The sequence below is a fragment of the Hippocampus guttulatus genome, chromosome 14, assembly GCF_054856545.1.
Source record: "Hippocampus guttulatus isolate MCC_2025c chromosome 14, RoL_Hgut_1.0, whole genome shotgun sequence".
Lineage (NCBI taxonomy): Eukaryota > Metazoa > Chordata > Actinopteri > Syngnathiformes > Syngnathidae > Hippocampus > Hippocampus guttulatus.
Genome location: NC_141274.1, coordinates 10,965,259 through 10,982,722, shown reverse-complemented (window position 1 = coordinate 10,982,722; position 17,464 = coordinate 10,965,259). Strand labels below are relative to the sequence as shown.

The window sequence follows — 17,464 nt, the reverse complement described above, 5'->3', positions numbered from 1 at the left end:
GGGTTCTGATCAAGGGGATTAGTGGTAAAAGATGTGGACGAATTAGCCTCGGCAGCCCCATTCGCCACATTCCAAAGCGGTGGTGTAAAAGTGGGGTGGGTCTCTGGCAAACATCTGCCCTGTCAGCATGAGGGCTCATGAAACCCAACCAGTGAGTGATTAACTGGTCGGCTCAAGTGCTTTTTCGGTTTGAACTCAAGTTGCGGGCTAATTCTCAACAATGGCGCTTTTAGAATAATCCTTGCAGCTAAGAGCCTCTCATTGTAGCTGGAAAATGGCGCCAAAAAAAAAAAAAGCTCAAGTCGCTAAGTGACAGTGCAGAATTGCTGCCTCGCGACAGGCCTTCAGGTTCCACACACTATGATCTGATTTATTGTTCTCGGTTATTTGTTTTCACTTTCCGTGGCCTCTTTGGAGAAGTTGTTGAATCGCCCCACTGTCCTACTTCAATCCATTAACCCCTCCAGAGCGATGATGACCCACCACTTTTTGATACACTGACGTTTCCTCCACTTGATTATTCCCTGCGTTTCGTAGAGAACACCGCGAAAAGTGAAATCAAACTAAGATTAATCCATTTTTCATTTTCGGCATCCCAGCATCCCCTCATACTTACACCTGTGACCGCAATCATGATCCGTTCTCTCGTCTATTGACTACTTGACACAAGATGCAGACCGCACGGTAATAAAAATCCGGACCTCCTTGTATCCCAATCTGAAGGGACTCTTACCGGGCCGAATTTTATTCCCAGCACGTCCCTGCTTTGAATTGCCCCTCGGGTCTTTGAGTCATTTACGTACTTCAATTAAAAAACTGCGTGGGAACCATTTATTTGGTCTACACCATCAGGAAGAAACTAAACGGTGTACGGCTCTGTTCCGTCAATTTTGCAAATATCTGGGGCAATATTTGTTAGCTGTCAAGTCCCACTCCCCTCCACTGCGGGCTGCTTGCATCAGGCGTTCTGGGTTACACACCCAAAAACGTATTTGTCAGGCTCATAGCGCAACGGTCAAATTCCAAGGACATCACCGCCTTGCATGTTAGTAAGAATAAGAATCAGAAAACAGTTAATTGTTTCACAATGGAGAAATTTGATTTGAGATACAGTATTTTGAGTTGCGAGCGTGGTCAAAATTTGCCCCAGAAGTTTTGAGACCCCCTAGAGCGTTTTGTCTTGAGAGCGTCACCCACACTGAAGCAACAAGTAAAACGCCGGAGTGATGAATGATAGCGTGGCCATGTTGGCTCACGTTTCTCTGAATGGTGTTAATGAGTGTGCCCGGCTGTAGATTAACTAACAGGAGGCCGCCGAGGAAATTACACTTCCTCGTCGCAACCCCTGGCTGAGGCCCCGGAGAGCTTTTTATCAGGCAGTGGCAGCAAGCTTTTAACCTTGAGCCGCCAAATGGTCACGATAAATATCTCCGCCACGCGTTCGACACCGTTTCTTAGCCCAGGTGAGACAGACGGTAATGCTTCAGTATCCCACAGCATTTACGCCACGCCACGCCACCCCCACGCCCTCTTTTTTTTTTTTCATTTTGTTCATTCTTGGCTGCTGTTCCGGTCCCATGTTTGGCAATTCACACGTTCCCTCGTCGGCTAATATCTCTCCCTCTCATCTGTGGACCTCCAACGTGTCTTTTCTGCTCCCATCTGTATTTTCCGTCGATTGGCTCTCCTTTCTGCGCCTCTCTCTCTTTTTTTTTTCCCCCTCCCTCGTGTCCCGCTCTCACTGTATTTGTATGCCGCTCCTTTCGGCAACACCTCATTAATTCATACTCTCCTCCACCCTCCTTCACCTCCATTCAGGAGCCGCACAATACATGCCGAGAGGGCAAAAACTGGGGTGACTTGCGGGGGGGAAATATTAAGCAGCTTTGGTTCAATAATGGTTGAAATGTCACATTAGATACTAGGGAGGAGCAAAATCATCGATGAATTGATCATTAACTCATTCACTCCCAAAGACGTTTTTAAACGTCTTTTCAGACTTGGTCTAGAATGGGCTGGTACTGAATGAGTTAGAGTCCTCGGATTTGGATTTTGTGTCGCCTAATAAATTTGGGGGCAATCGAGTCCTTTAGCAATTCAAAGTCTCAACTCGTTTTGCCTAATTCCCAACCTCTGTGGCGTGGCAGAATATGATTCAATTTCACTCCATTGGTCCAGGTGTCCATGTTTTTATTTGTTATGATCATTCTCATTTTGTTTTACTTGAAATGTTTTTGTCGGAACCTCCGCAAAGGTGGTGCCAACACAGAAATCGTTCCCATTCTGTCTTAGCATTCAGCGGGCGGTGCATTCCCGAAGCAGTTGTTAAATCGCTGTTGAATGAATGACATTTATAATATTTTTATCGCTGACAAATGTCAAAGCGAGTGAAACCGATGTAAAGGTGAAATCCACATACCTTGACATTGGGCGCGATCGGCGGAGGGTTCATAGCCAGCGACGCAGGTGCACGCGCCCACCGGAACCATCCACTCTCCGTCACCGTTGCAGTAGAGCTTCAGCGGGACGGACATCTCCATGGCGTTTGTCACACAGGCCCCCGGCGCAATGACCAAGGAAGTCGCTTCCGCCCCCGTGGCGGTCTCAGGGAAGACGGCAAAATTAGCAATGGTGGTGGAGCACTTTTTGAAGAACACCCGGACCGAGATCAGCGACATGCAGGCTCCGAGGTCCTGGAAGGCCAAGAAGAAGCCCGACTTGGACAGGGGGCCAAAGCTGCGCACTTTCGTGTTGATCCTGCCAGCTTCCAGGAGAGAGAAACTCTCATCGGGGGCGATCGTATCCACTTTCACATATGGGTTCTCCCTCCACAGGGGGGTGGTGTCCGTGGCCGTGTCCCCGTCCGACTCGTAGTAAAACAGATTAAACGTCTCTTTGCAGGAGCCGGGGATGTTGGGGATGCTGGCACAGTCGCGCACGGAGAATTTGAGCTCCACGTAGACACGAAGTACACCCCTGCGGGGGATATAGTCCGTCCTGAGCCAATTGTTCTGGTTGGGCTGTCGGACATTACACACCTGGTAGGTTCTGATGGGGCTCATGGAGTCATCATAGCCACTCACTTCTTCCCACTGTGGGATTAAAAAACACGCAGTGTGACAAAGGAAGGCAGGGGGAGGTTTGATGATGACACGGTGCACGTTTAAATGGGCTCATTTTAATTGGACAATGGGTCTATTTCTCATTTGCCGACAACTGAGCCACAGCAGATAGGTGCTTATCTGTTGCGTTTTAATTAATACGGAGTTCTATTAAACATAGAGCCGTCTGATACAAAGCGGCGAAGCGTGAGCGCATTCAAAAGTGAGAAATGACATCTGATATAAAAAGGCACATCCCACATTGTGTCGGGTACGCGCTGTGAGGAATAATTTGCAGCGAAACAAGATGCGAATTGCAAGAATCAGTCTGCAAATTCTATTCATTACATGCAGACTATTCATAGAAAACACATTTTCTCATTAAAACGCATTTCCGAGCACGCCCGCTACTTGACAAACACATCTGGGACCGATCATCAATTGTAAAAACACGGTTGTTTTGCATTTATAATGCAAATGTGGTGTCCACATTTGGAGGAAAAATGTATGTATTATACAGGGTGTCCACAAAGTCCCTTTTACAAGTAAAAAAAAATCTCTTCTTTCGTCCTTGTTTAATCCTGTTTGTTCATTTGCTTTTAAAATCAACTGCGTCGTGCCCTGTATCGATTTAAACACAGGGGCAATTTCAAATTAACTCCAGCGTATATTTTGGATTGTGTGATATACGTTTTGTAAATGTAAATGTAAAAATGAATATATGACATTTAGTTTGTTCCATCACTCAAAACATTCAGATCTCAAGTCTTCTTGCACCATTGAAATGAATGTAAATGCCATTAATCCCCAAAACAACAATGTTTGGAATACGTTTTTTGAAAAAAAAGAAAAAAGAAAATAGTACTCTCAAATGTATAGTGTAGTACATTTTTGAATAAATAAGGCAGTAGCACCTTTTTGGTCTATGCGCCAAACTTTTTTTTTTCCTTCAAACCTAAATACAAAATAAAAGCATTGGGAATTTTGAGTATAAATGTCTTTAATTATATCGATTCCATTAATCTATCAGTGTACGACTGCGAATACTAACGACGCAGAGCAGAATTTCTTGTATTGGCTGAGTTTAATCGTCTCAATCACAAAAGGTAGCAGAAAACAATGTCCTCCCGTCAATGAGAGTGACAGAGCGTGCCCCGACACAAATTATACGGCACAGCAATGTATTAAAATACTTAAACTTGTAAAGGAAAGGAAACGTTTTTTTTTCCCGGCTCTAAAAACGCTTACCTCCTCATGTACATCAAGAGAAAAAGGGGAGAGTTGGATTTAAAAGAGGCAGTGCCACATTAATTACTGAAGTAGAGGAACATCTTTTTTTTGTTCTACCCTTTGATAACGGAGGATAGAGTAAAAGAACGTCAGGTATTCACAGGTTTTGTGTGATTATAATACAGTACAGTAAGTTGTTTTTTTACTGCCCCTGTTACACGCATACACACACATTTATAAATAATAATAATAATTTAAATGCAATGCCGTGCTTTGGGAGCCTTCAGCCTTCCTGTGAGCTATGACCTCACCCAGAATATCGTTTATGCACTACCCCGTGCTCGAATTAGAAATATGAGCATCACTTATCTGCTAATTATTTACGTATAGCTGTGTTACAAGGTGAAGTATTTATGTGTTTAATATTTTATGATTCGGACTGTCAATATCATCTAAAGTTGATGAATAGCGGCTCCTCTGCATATTAACGTATGGTAACTAACATTAGAGTCTGATTAATGGCCCAGTTAGTCAATAAACGTACAGTCCATTAAGCAACCACCTCATGGCAGTCAATCAATTTTTTTATTTTAATTTTCTTACCCTCCCCAATTCCCAGATGGACCAAATGCTTCGTTTCCATAACAAATGAGCTTGCAGAAGTTGATTATTTCCACAGCAAGAAAATACTGCATAAGTCATCTCACGTCTCTGAGCTGCTGTGCAATTTATTCCCCACGCGATGAGCCCAGGAGTCAGCGTTTGTCGTCATAAATCACCAGCAACACGTTGATGCACTACCTGACAAATATGATAATTGCAGGTCCCTGAGTGTATGGGCTTGGCGGACAAGCGGCCTGGTGGGGTGGGGTGGGGTGGGGGCAGGGGGGGGGGGGTGTTACCAGTACGCTCAGACCGCCCTTTTTAGCAAAAAGGAGGGAGCCTTTGCTACTCAAGATCGTTTCCATGGAAACCCAGCATTTCCATTGACTGACTTTGCGCTCACGTAGTGAAGACAAATGACACTGGCCAGGAGCGGGGGGAGGTCTGTCAGGCTGTTAGCCCTCGGGTCAAATTCATGTTGCTTCATTTTCCCAGCACTCATCCAGGGCATATCAACACAACACCTTCATTTTGGACTCAAATACCCTCTCCGATCTGAATTATCAGGCACTCCACGATTCCTAGCGGTTCTTCAGAACAATGGGGATTTTCTTTGATTCATTGGCATGTTTGCGCTTTGGTTCGTTTGAAGCAGTAGCATTCTAACTTGAGTCCCAAACAATTTGCAATCAAGTATTTTCTTGTGTCATTGAAAAAAAAAATGCTCATCCTCATCACACTTCTAGTCATTTGGAGCAGAACATTACCCAATACCAGTACAGATTTAGGGAACAAGGAGGTTAACAAAACTGCCAGAACAGAGATTGCGGGTGGTGTTATGGATAGTGAGCATAGAGCAAATATAGGGTGCGGTCTTGTGAAATGATTGTTTCATAGATAAAGGGGGACCAGCAAATTCAAAAGGTGGCCGATTGAACAGAGGTAGAGTTCACAGTGATGGGTGTTCAACGGAGCACCGGCGGTAAAGTGGATGGAGAGTTTTTGAAGCTGATCTTCACAGTACATTTCTGTAATCTAAGATTGGGAGGGCTGTCATTTTAACGAGAAGCAATTTGGCAGACTTTCTTCATGAGGAATTTAGTGAAGAGAGGCTTTTTTAACTTTACGGAGAAGAGTGGTGACGTGCGATTCCAATGAAACACTTTGAAGGCCTTTTGAAACGGTGAAGGCTTGCCCATATTCGGAAGTGTTTGCATAGCACTTTACTAGAAATTAACAGTGAGGCTTTTCCCACTCAGCAATATGCACGTCTCTTTGGTCCCAAAGTTCAGGACACTGGGACGCCCAGTGACTTCCATCGCACCCCCCCCCCCCCGGCCCCCACCCGCAGGACTTTAAATCATTCGAGTGGCAAATGATGACATCAACTTTGCTGAAACATGGCTGCCACTTGAAAAGTACATCATGCCGTGGTTATACTTATTTCTGCTTTTGTTTGTTTGCTGTACCGCAATCTTTTTTCTTTGCATTCCTGATGAAATGTGTCTTTATTCTGGTAAGATTACAGCTTTTTATCCCCCTTTAGTCTTACAAGATTGCGACTTTTTTGTACCATTCCTTTTTTTCTTGAAGCCTTTTTCATTCTCAAAACATTACAATCCACAGCCCTCCAAAAATCTCAACTGTTGTTTTATGATTTTGAAGTTTTTGTTTAAAATAGGCAAGATTTTAATTCCTCTGTCATGTAACAGTCCCAGTTGTAGTCTTATATCATTTACATTAGAATTATGAGGGGGTGGGGGGGGGGGGTTCTTTCCCGCCCAATTCTTCCTTGTAGGTCCTACACAGTGTGGGGATTTGCTCTGGTTTTTCTGCATGTTTGCACATCGGCTTGTTTAGAGAACACGATGCACAGATTGTGCGGGGCTCATCAAGCTTTTGGCTTTTCTTTCTTTTTTTTCTTTTTTAAATACTGAAACTCTGCAATTGCTCCGCTCGCAATGTCACACAGCGTGTTTCTGATTTGCGTTTTGAGTATCCCAGAAAAGCAAACACACGCTGCAAAAACAAAGCAATAAAACAGTAGGAGGTGTGCTACTCAAAACACTCGGGGCTCTATTAACGAGCAAATGGAACAAATGTTGTTAAGGGGGCAATAAACGGAATGGGTGTGGCCACAAAACACAGGCAAACATATGCTCACCCCACTTTCTGGGAATGTAGTCCAGGCCAGCTCTGTTGTCGCCCACCGACTGTCCATAAGCGTTTCTGCAAAGTCAGGAAACACTCATTATATTTCATGCACGACAATGTCAATGAATTCACAGTTCACAAAAAAATAAATAAATAGTGAAATCAGAACAAAGTGGGATTCCCTCAGGATTTGTATGTGAATGCTGAGATGTAGCGAATTGGATGCAGTTTGATGTGATGTCAGAATTTTGACATTCTTCACTCCTCTTTCGGTGCCAGTGTCAGAGTAAGCAGAAATTTAGCTGATTGGTTTTAATTATCGCTCAGCTTGCATCAAAACATCCTGTTTTTCTTTAGATCACAAACCAGTTGAGACCGAATCAAAAGCATCTCTGCCTGTTGTAGCCAAATAATACAACCATCAATTTTCCCCATTATAATTAGCAATGCAATTATTAGTTGAGGGTTTTTTTCAGTAACTCATAACAACCGTACCTGAAATCATCTTTCACCATTGGAATGAATAGAGATTCCATTAATCTTCACTTCAATGGGCATTATGCTGCTCACTCTGTCCACGGTAATGCAGACAGAGCCATGTTCAAATGCTTCTTTCTATTTAGAATCATTTACCTACCACGAGGGGTTTTCACAGATGTATTTTTATTTTTTTATGAATATTTTTGAGGAAAACAAGTGCTCGAAGTGACCTTCTCTTTCACAAAACTGCCTCCTACAAAAAAAAAGGCCATTTTTGCCTTGATTTGAGATCTTTAAATTGTGGTTTGATCTTAATTTTTGCATTGTAAGAACAAAAACCTCACCGTGACACACCAATTCTGAAGGCTCCCGTGAAAGTACACACCGTGGCTCCTCTCAACTGAGAGTTGGCAAACAACGTTATCAGACGACCCTATTTACGCTATTTACGACTTTGCAGAGAGCTGAGAGAGGAAGGTAGGTAGAGAAAGCAAATGGCAGATCAATCGGCACTGTTGTCTGGATGTCAATTAGTCCTCACCTGGGCCAGTGGGCTTGTTGCACCTCTCCCAATTCCCACAATGGGCGAAAGGCCTCCCAAAGTGATGTTGTTGTTAGCGCAGAATTACCGAAACAATTACACTTTCTTCCCACAGACTCAATGGCACGGCGCCTGCTGTGCACCATTTGCTCACAAGTTGTTGATAGCGCAGCCCGACGAGAGGGAGATGGTGCCGGCAAACATAGACGCGCACGCCCCTGGGTAGAGCACAACAGACGAGCCACACTCTTCCTGGTGTTGTTCCATACTGTTGTGCTTCAAAGAAAGAAGGCAATGCGGCGCGAGCACGCTGTGTGTCCCCGACTTGCCTGAAGAGATCATTGCTCCATCTGTAGCTACTGAGTTAAAAGACTGCACACTGTTTACAGTCTGGGCAGCGCCTTCATTCAAAACCCCACAATGGCCTCGCTTCTCTTTGGAATACATCTTTGCGGTTTGCCGTTTGTGAATTCACGTATGAACAGAGACTCATTCCAGACCCACCGGCGTCACGTAAAAATCAATGTTGCGAAAGGACAATATTAGCTGCTGAAAACAAGCATCCAAATATTGCACTCGGCACTTTTCCTGATTCATCGAATGGCCACGCCCATTACAGCAGGCTCCGCCCCCCACCAAAAAATGATCAATAAATCAAATTCAGAGATTGAGAGATTCGGAAAGTAAATTGCGTTTTATAAATTGATAGACTTGACGGATGGTTGGACTTAGACCACAACATTTTTTTCTAATTTCAGTTCATTTTGAGCAACCTCAATGATACTGACGACTGATACTGATCCAACCCAAAAAGCTGAGTTGATGACAGTCCCTAAATTGTGGTGAAACTGTGATCATATCTCACCAAAATCAAAACCGTTATAATTGGTAAAATGGCCAAATCTGAGAATAAAAACGCAATATCTGGGAAAACAAGTTTCTCAAAGATCATCACCAGAGAAATCACCATTGGAGCCATGAAACTTTAAATCACAATTGTCTGGGAGATTTCAAACTGTTTTGGAACATAATTTGTGGTATATTTACTATTTAAACTTTTGACATAGGCAATAACAAAAACATACAATAGGGAGTCTGTCAATAACTTGCATTTTTTCCCCCCTGTTCACGGCTTGACTGTCCATATTGTATTCTTTCCTTGAAAGGACACAAACGGTGTTAAAAAATGTAACAGGCTTGCCTTCTCATGTTAGCGTTTTACTACAGTTGGATGATGAGCGCAAACGAGGAGCAGCCAAAAAAAGAGACCTTCTTGTTGCAATGCAAATGAGCTTTGTGTGTGTGTATGTGTGTGTGTGTATCTGTACATGTGCGCGCGCGCGGATGTAAATGGAGACGAGACCTGACATCTGGTGTAGCAGCTACACAGATACAATGTTCAAAACCTGGAGAAGCTCACGGAGCGAATAAATCCAGCACAATTTGCAATGAATGAATGCGGATGCAGCACAAATTCCGGGTGCTCTTCCTTTAACAACGCTTGAATCAATTACCACAGAGAAATGCAGGAACATCCGAGTTCATCTCGATCTAACGGCTTAATTCATAGACTCCACTGAGTCTTTTCTCAAAAGTAATGCACTGCAATAAGTCATTTTGGGAATCACTTTACAGCGGAACCACAAAAGTGGAACGTCTTTCTATTCGGAAGTCAAGCAAACAATTTTTTGCTCACCGTGGACATTTATTAATCCACCCGACGTACATATTGGATGTGTGGAGCACGTATTTTTTTTCAACAGGTAGGTGCGGAACACGGATTCGCCCAGCTAGCCTGTGAAATTCTGGTTTGTATTTACAAACGGATATCTTTAGATGGCGCTGCATCCTGGCTCGTCAGGTGGATTTTGAGAAGATGAGAAAAGTTTAGGCACCTCAGACGCTGTCGGTAGAAGAAATTCTGCGTCACGATCGTGAGAAAGGAAGATGAGGTTCATGGAGTAAATGATGAACACCATGTGAAAAAGCCGTACTCGAGCCATGCAGTGAGTTAGCATTGCTTACGGTGCATTTCGTGGAATATCCATAATTCACAATCATTTTGCCAGCCAAAGCCCTTTTTCAATCTTGTTTTTGTTGTTTTACAGTTTGATGTTTCACAAAAGCAAAACAGTTTTTTTTAGCATCAAAATCACCGTTCTACTTGATGTTTCTTCTTTTCATCAAACTCATTTTGTCCCCTTTTTGTTCAGGAAGCGGCGTTTTTGCCGAAACCAACGTATATTCTACTGCTGACTTCTAAAGAACGGAAAAGGATAAAAACGAACCTGTTTTCTTGATTAATCAGAATGCCATGTTTCGATTAGTGGGGGCATTTTTACGACTCAATGAAATTCCTCAAATCAGTTCGACTTGCTTCCTTGGCACCAAGATCACATTGGATGGTGCAAAAGTGACGCTTGTATTGCTTGCGCCTAATTTTTCAACCAATAACAGAGGACATATATTTTTTAAAAAATGTGCAAATCAGCAACTAATAATTTTGATAATTGCCTACTTAGAAGGTTGATTTAGCACCTATGCCTTTTTACAGGATTCTGTGAAAATATTATAAGAACACATCGCTCTATGAGAATCCTCACAGGAGCATATAAAAAAATTTCTACTTCGTGCCTCTATTCCCTTTGATTTGGTCGCCACATACATTTTTCAGCACATATTAATAGATGATTTATGTTGCCGGGACTTTTTCCCATAAACTCCATTATTTTTTCATGGTTCACAACAGGAATTCAGGAAAGGTCATGCATTTAAACATCAAGAATCTTCCTGAAGTTGAATAGTTTAGTCGGCTAAAGGGGGTGTGTCAAGTAGTTCGGAGTTCAGCTCACGTTTGCCTTGGCAGCAACAACACACTGCTAAAAAACTCAAATCAAATCAACAAGAAATGTGTTTTAAAATGAGAAAAAGAACACTGTATGGGTTTGCAGTTCATAAAAACATCGACAAATTATAAAATGAAATACAATGTAAAGAACAAAACCATTTTCGTCAGATTTTGATTCATTTCAATGGCCATTGTGCTGCTCCATCTGGTGCGCGCATCTTGACCACCAGGGAGCAGTATAATCCACACATAGGGATATAGATGGGAACTATTCATTCCCAAGAAACCTACGGTAATATTTGGCATTCTTCGCAGAGGATAAAGCAGATATGCTAGTGGATATTGTTATATTATCTCTCCACATGTGTTGCTTCACAAGTTATGTTCAAATATCTGTTGCTCAAAAACTTGAAACATTGCCACATAAATGTCACCCCCAGGAAGACTCCCATTATTTGTTAGCATGAAGCTAGCCAAGGCTACATGGTTGTAATTCTCTTTGTTTTATCTTTAGCTTGACAGTCAACTTCAAGAGGGAGTGGCCATGAACAGCCCGAGGCCTCTCTTTGAGCTATTGTTCACTAAAACTGCTGCTTATTGTGTTGTGAGTCGAGTTTCCTGCCACCGCGTTGTAATATATGCCAAATTTCACTACTTTTGCTCATGTTTTTCAAGCTCGGTCAGTTTTTGTTGCGCGCGCGTCTGTGAATGACAGCGCCTCGGTTCGAGCACACACGCACAAAAATGAAGACCTTAGTTTTTGTCATTCGTCGTGAGAGAAGGGATTGGGGGATGTGGGAGTGGGGAGCAACCAATCGCAGCTGTGTTTGTTTGACTACTCTCGGGCCTTGGGCAGCACACACAGCTGGTTGAGCCTGGGATCACGCTCAGCCCCTAAGGAGCCCGATCCGGTTCACCCTCTGCTCAGGGGCAGCGAGGGCAGTCGTTCACAAACTGAGGTGCCGCCAGCCGTAAAGTATGGGCCGCAAAATAATTTGCAATTAATGAACATGCTGTCAAAAAGTGCATTCCTGCACGTTGGGACCGGCATAGCAGTAAAAAAACAAACAAAAAAAAAACATCCAATTATTTCCTCCTTCCGTGGCTTTCAGTCAATGAAAAAGATCTGATATGACGGTGACATCGTCCCATAAATTTGTAAACATTACAACAATTTTTTTTCTTGTAACAAATACAGTTATCCTCAGAAGTTGCCTTTTTTTAAAATCTGAACTTGTTTTCCGATTTGTTTTCTTTGAAAAATAAGAATATGTTTCACAACATATTTTGACAAAGACAATTTTTTCATGTCTTTTTTTTAAAGAATGTTCTTGTAAAGATTACTTTTTGAAAACATTATTTTCACAAAATTGCAACTTTATTTAAAAAAAAAAAAAAGAAGCTTGTTCTTCTAAAGATTATGCCTTTTATTTCTTGAAAAATAAGAATTTGTTCCGGTCACTTCATGACTTTAAAAAAACTACATCTTCGTTCATGTAAAGGTTATGAATATTTTTTTATTGAAGAAATACAATTATGTTCTCATAACATTAAATCTGTTTCAAAAATCAGAATATGTTTTTTCATTATCCCCTTTCAAGGAAAAAAGGGAAGCTTTCAAATATGCAGCAGCAGCAGTCTTGTGTGAATTTATCTTCACTTGAGTACAAAAAAAAAGCCTTGTTTTCGTATCCAGCCAAGAGGTTTGATGTCATACACCTAAATCCACTCATAACACATTTCCTTCATTTGTTCCAGAAACTGTTTCAGATCGTAAAAGATCCCGTTTGTGCCTGAAAGCCTTCACACCCCCTTGTTAAATTTACTACACCTTTGAGATAACCGCCACTATTAGTCATAGCCCCCCTCCTTTCCCCCAACTCATACACCAGCCCCAGCCCATAAAACTACAGCAGCAGCAGCAGCAGCTATAGAGTTGCCCTGGGGTAAAAAATAAAAAAAATGCTGCAGCGAGTGAACGTAAGATCATCTCCACCAGTGGCATTTACCGTCCTGTTTTTTTATTTATTTTTTAAAGTTACCATCACCGGAGCCACAATGCCACACATCCACGAGTTCGAAACACACTTTGGGAGCTCACACATGTTTTATTCACTTTGAGAAAGCGCAGAGCATCATGAAAGGGAGGCTTCCTCTTACAACGCGGGCTCGCTTGCCAACAAGCTAACATATGAAATATTCACCAGCAAATATTAGCATCGGTGATAAGAGGATGATGAGCGATAGAGCCATTAAAAAGGTATCCTGCATATATTTTGGGGGCGGCAAATCAGCCCACTGTGGGGATCTGACATCTGAGGTTTTGCACAGCTGCGCTTCATCTCTGCTTGAGATTCTCTCCGGTGGGAATCGTTCGACACTTGATGAGGAGCTATTCCACCACTAAAGTCGACCTGGTTTCAATTCACGGCACAGCTGATTGTACATTCATTTGCGGGTCAGCAAATTATTAAGAATCTCTCCGTGAATCATTGCGTGTCGGAATAAAGTGCATCTTTAATGGGTGATGATTATTTTGTGGAAAAGCGAAGGAACGGTCGCCCTTCCACTTTATGATCTTTTAAAACAACTATACCGTAAAAGCTCTGTGCAAAATGGGAGTAATGCAACATAAAAATGCCACATTTTATTGCAGTCTGTTGGTGTGAACTGCAGAGATGTGATTACGCGAGCATCATCAAGTTGAAGCTTGCCAAACTGAAAGAAATAACGAAAGGGATGAAATCTAAAGAGCCTCAAGCGCAACACAGAGATTAAAAAAAAAATCTGACCATAATATGGCAATAATGTGAACGCAAAATGCTAATTTATGACGAAGTGTGCACAAAATGCTAATTTTTAGGTTTAATATCATTCCTGTCAACAACTTGGACGTCTAGGTAAGCAAATGGAGTTCACCTTGGCTAGACAGATGTTCACTGAAAAAATTGTGTTGAAATTCCTCAATTTTATTTTGTGAATGGTTGCACAAAATCATCTTTATCCAGATTTTTTTTTAATGGATGCATAGAATATGTTGTATGTGCCAGCACTATTCAAATTATGGTAGTCTGATTAATACTGCATTTGTGGAAAAAGAAATATAAGGAATAATTCATCAATCTTAGGGGGCTGCCATGTTGGGCAATAGCACCCTCCGGAAGTGACGTCACAATTACAGTCGCTTTTTTGCTCGGTAAAGCATTTGATTACGCCTGGTTTGTGAAAAAAAAAAAAACATGGATTGGTAGGCACTGTAATTGCGTACGATATGCAGTGCTTTCAATTAGCGATTAAACATGATTTTGTGGGATGGTTTTGCGTTGATGTTGGTATCGTACATAATGGCAATAATATAAACTCTTGTCAGCTCATTCTCCAGTCAAAGTCAAGCCAGTCGCCAAAATGCTATGCTCTGCATTAGCGCAGTGTTCCCCAACCGGGGGTACAGGAGCACGTTCCAAGGGATACCTGAAAACATTTAATCATTCATTTCCAAGATCAATAAACTGTGGCACTGCCGCACCGAAATCACAACAGGCACATGTCAGCTCAAGTGTCTCATTAAATCTCAGACGACTGATGAAAAGAATGCAACACTGCCCCGCGAGAGTGAGTCTGCACATTATGCTTGTGAAGTGTTTTGTTCCTGAGATATAAAGTTTAAATGCCCGTTTAAAGAGAGCTTATTCTAAGGAGCTGCAGTTTTTTCTCATAAATGTTATGAGTTACATATAACAGAGGAGACGTTTTTTGAAAAAATTGTTTTTTTCCAATCCATATTGATATTATTAGCATCCGTCATTAGCTGGTCAGTAGATCTGAACGATGTGTAGTTTATCGTCGCTGAATATTTATGACCTGACATATATATCGTTCTCTGAATTCACGTTCCCGCAGCCCCCTCCGACAAGAATAGGACAAAGATTTAATAGATTGAAGTGAAAAGTATCAGGTAAAGAATAACAACATTTAAAACATCGTTATAACAAATTGAGTTTAGTTCCTCTTGAAGCATTTTGCCATACATGCCACGCCTTGGGCGCCATAGGCCTCTACCGAGGTACAACTGAATAATCACAGCAGAAAACGGCCTTGCTCACTTCTAAACCCTCTGTGATGGTCTGCCCTTCGTGTTTATCCCCAGAGGACAAACACTAGTTAACCCCTGAGCCTTCAGTTAAAATCTGCAGATGGCTTGGGAGAAAAGGACCCGATCATCTTGGCGCGAAAGCCTACTGGGACTCGGGAGGGCCGGCGTGCCCGCTGCATTGATTTACTTGCTGACACCAGAATTGATGAGGAATCATGCTGGCTGCGCTCCAAGCGAGGCAGAATGGCCGAGGAGGTGAAGCCCAGAAGGGGAGGAGCTCGGCGAAGGCGAGGGTGGACTTGATTTTCCCTCGAGCACGGCAACACGACCCGGGTGCTGAAGACAACTCAAGGGGCTGCGGCGTACTTGTTAAACCACTGACCTTTAATTCACTATTGTCACCTATCATGTTTCACATGTATGTCCCGCTGGCTTTGAGGCAGGAATAGTGGTGGTGGTGGTGGGGGGGGATAACCGCTGTCCAGTCTGATCTGTGCTTTAATCCTCTGCGGCACGCTTCAATTTCAAAGACGTGAATTCACTCGCTGCCCTGCGATTGGCTGGCAACCAGTTCAGGGCGTACCCCGCCTGCTGCCCGAAGATAGCTGGAATAGGCTCCAGCACGCCCCGCGAGCCTCGTGAGGATAAGCGGATTAGAAAATGGATGGATGGATGGAATTCACACTCCAGGAGATGTGGTGGAGGGGTACCGAGCACCCTCATATTCTGCTAGTGCATGGGATCTCAAATTCTTTGGGCCCAAGTTAGGATTTAATCTTAAAATAATAATGACCATAATTCTATAGGTGTGGGTTAGGATGTGGGGGACGGAATGGAGAGTTTTAAGATAAGATAAGATAAGATAAGATATCCTTTATTTGTCCCGCAATGGGGAAATTACAGGGTGGCTATGTTTACTTGTTTGATGAAATCTTGCCAATTCAATGTTTCTGCTTGTATGAAGTAAAACATTCCCCATTTCATTATTTTTTTTAAGACTCCGACTACTTCTGACTTTGCTGAAAAAAAAAGTCAGACGTCATCGATTAAATCGATTTCAATTTGACTTTCATCACATTATGGTCAATCTTTAATCGATCATCCTTATGGGCAAAAATTAAACATGTCAAACCAAGTTTCATTCACAACTAATCCAGAGTGCACATTTCATTTCTGTTTTCAACAACAACAAAAAAAATCGACGGCCGTTCAACCCCTATCCTGTGAGAACACATTTTATGTTCTTTAAAAAAATGAATCTGCTTTATCCAAGCACCAATGTCGTATTCCATTGCAGGTTTGTTACAATCTCATCAGAGCTTTTAATTGGTCTAATTAGTCTAAATTGGGGAGAAGAAATTGGTTTTGCTAGTCCCCATATATAGGTATCATGCATTTTCCCTTTTTTTTTTAAATTATGCAACGTAATAATATATTGTAGCTGATTTTTCGGACCCCCACGTTACAGATTGTCAACCCGCGGGGGTCCTCAGATCCCAGTTTGTGAACCTCTGTGCTAGTGGGTGTGACAACAACAGGGACAATAGCAACAGGGCAGCCCTTGAGCCGCAATGCACGGCCGTGCAGCATCACACATCGCAAACCCACAAAATCATCCACTGACACTCTTGTCTTTTTGCAGCCTTCAACGAGCCGAAAAGTGACTGCGCCGAAACCACAGATCGCACGAGCTACTTTTCATCTCGTGGGATGTCATAGAACCAAATTCGAACATAGCCATTGTTCTCGTGTGGGAGACAAGTGTCGAAAAGGGTGAAGAAGAAGAAAAAAATAAATCAAACATACCTTCAACAGCCAACACCATTGGCACCAGGAGGCTGCACACCCACAGCAAGTAATCCATTGTCAGGAGCCAGGCTTTTGTAACATGAATAGAGACCCTCAGGATGGCTGCTGGCTGGCTGGATGGAAGGAAGGATGGATGGTGGGCTCAAACAGTGATCACCGCTGCGGGGCTTTGTGTTCCTCACTCATATCACGGAGGGCTCCTGCCGCACCATTCCAGCATCATCCAAATGTCTTTTGTTGTTATTGTTGCTTTTTTTTTTTAACCCCCCGTTATTTACTCACGTCCCGTTATTCCAGTGACTGGGCGCCGTCTCATTCCCGTGATTTGACTTCACCAGCATCTGACCACGGGCGCATCTCTGTCTTTCTCTCTTTATCTCACTCCGGGGTTGCTGTCCTCCCACCCCACGCGCACCGAATTAGGTTGGGAGGTGGGAGGAACCCGCATCCGAAGACGTGGGGACTGGACCGGAGGTTCTAAAGGAAGTCCACTTGGGCAACTCCGCTTAGCTGTTGCGCCTCCGTTGGGGGCTGTGCGTCGGAATGGCAACACTGGGACCGACAGACAGAGAGGGCTCTGGAGAAGAGGGGTGGGGGCTCGGGGC

General features: G+C 42.9%; 1 protein-coding gene across 2 annotated transcripts in view; it reads right to left on the bottom strand.

The window, feature by feature from the left end:
• ephb3a (eph receptor B3a) overlaps positions 1–17,389 on the bottom strand; it is a 39,517-nt gene extending 22,128 nt beyond the window's left edge. The window contains exons 1-3 of one of the 2 annotated variants that reach the window (XM_086128565.1): positions 16,857–17,389; positions 7,099–7,163; positions 2,420–3,092 (exon numbers count right to left, since the gene is read on the bottom strand). In XM_086128565.1, coding sequence (XP_085984691.1) covers positions 2,420–3,092; positions 7,099–7,163; positions 16,857–16,914 — 796 coding nt within the window. In that variant the 5' untranslated portion in view covers positions 16,915–17,389. Of the gene's footprint in view, positions 1–2,419; positions 3,093–7,098; positions 7,164–8,109; positions 8,606–16,856 lie in introns of those variants that run through there. The other variant, XM_086128566.1, reaches the window with a different exon arrangement.
• Between the last annotated feature and the right edge of the window lie 75 nt (positions 17,390–17,464).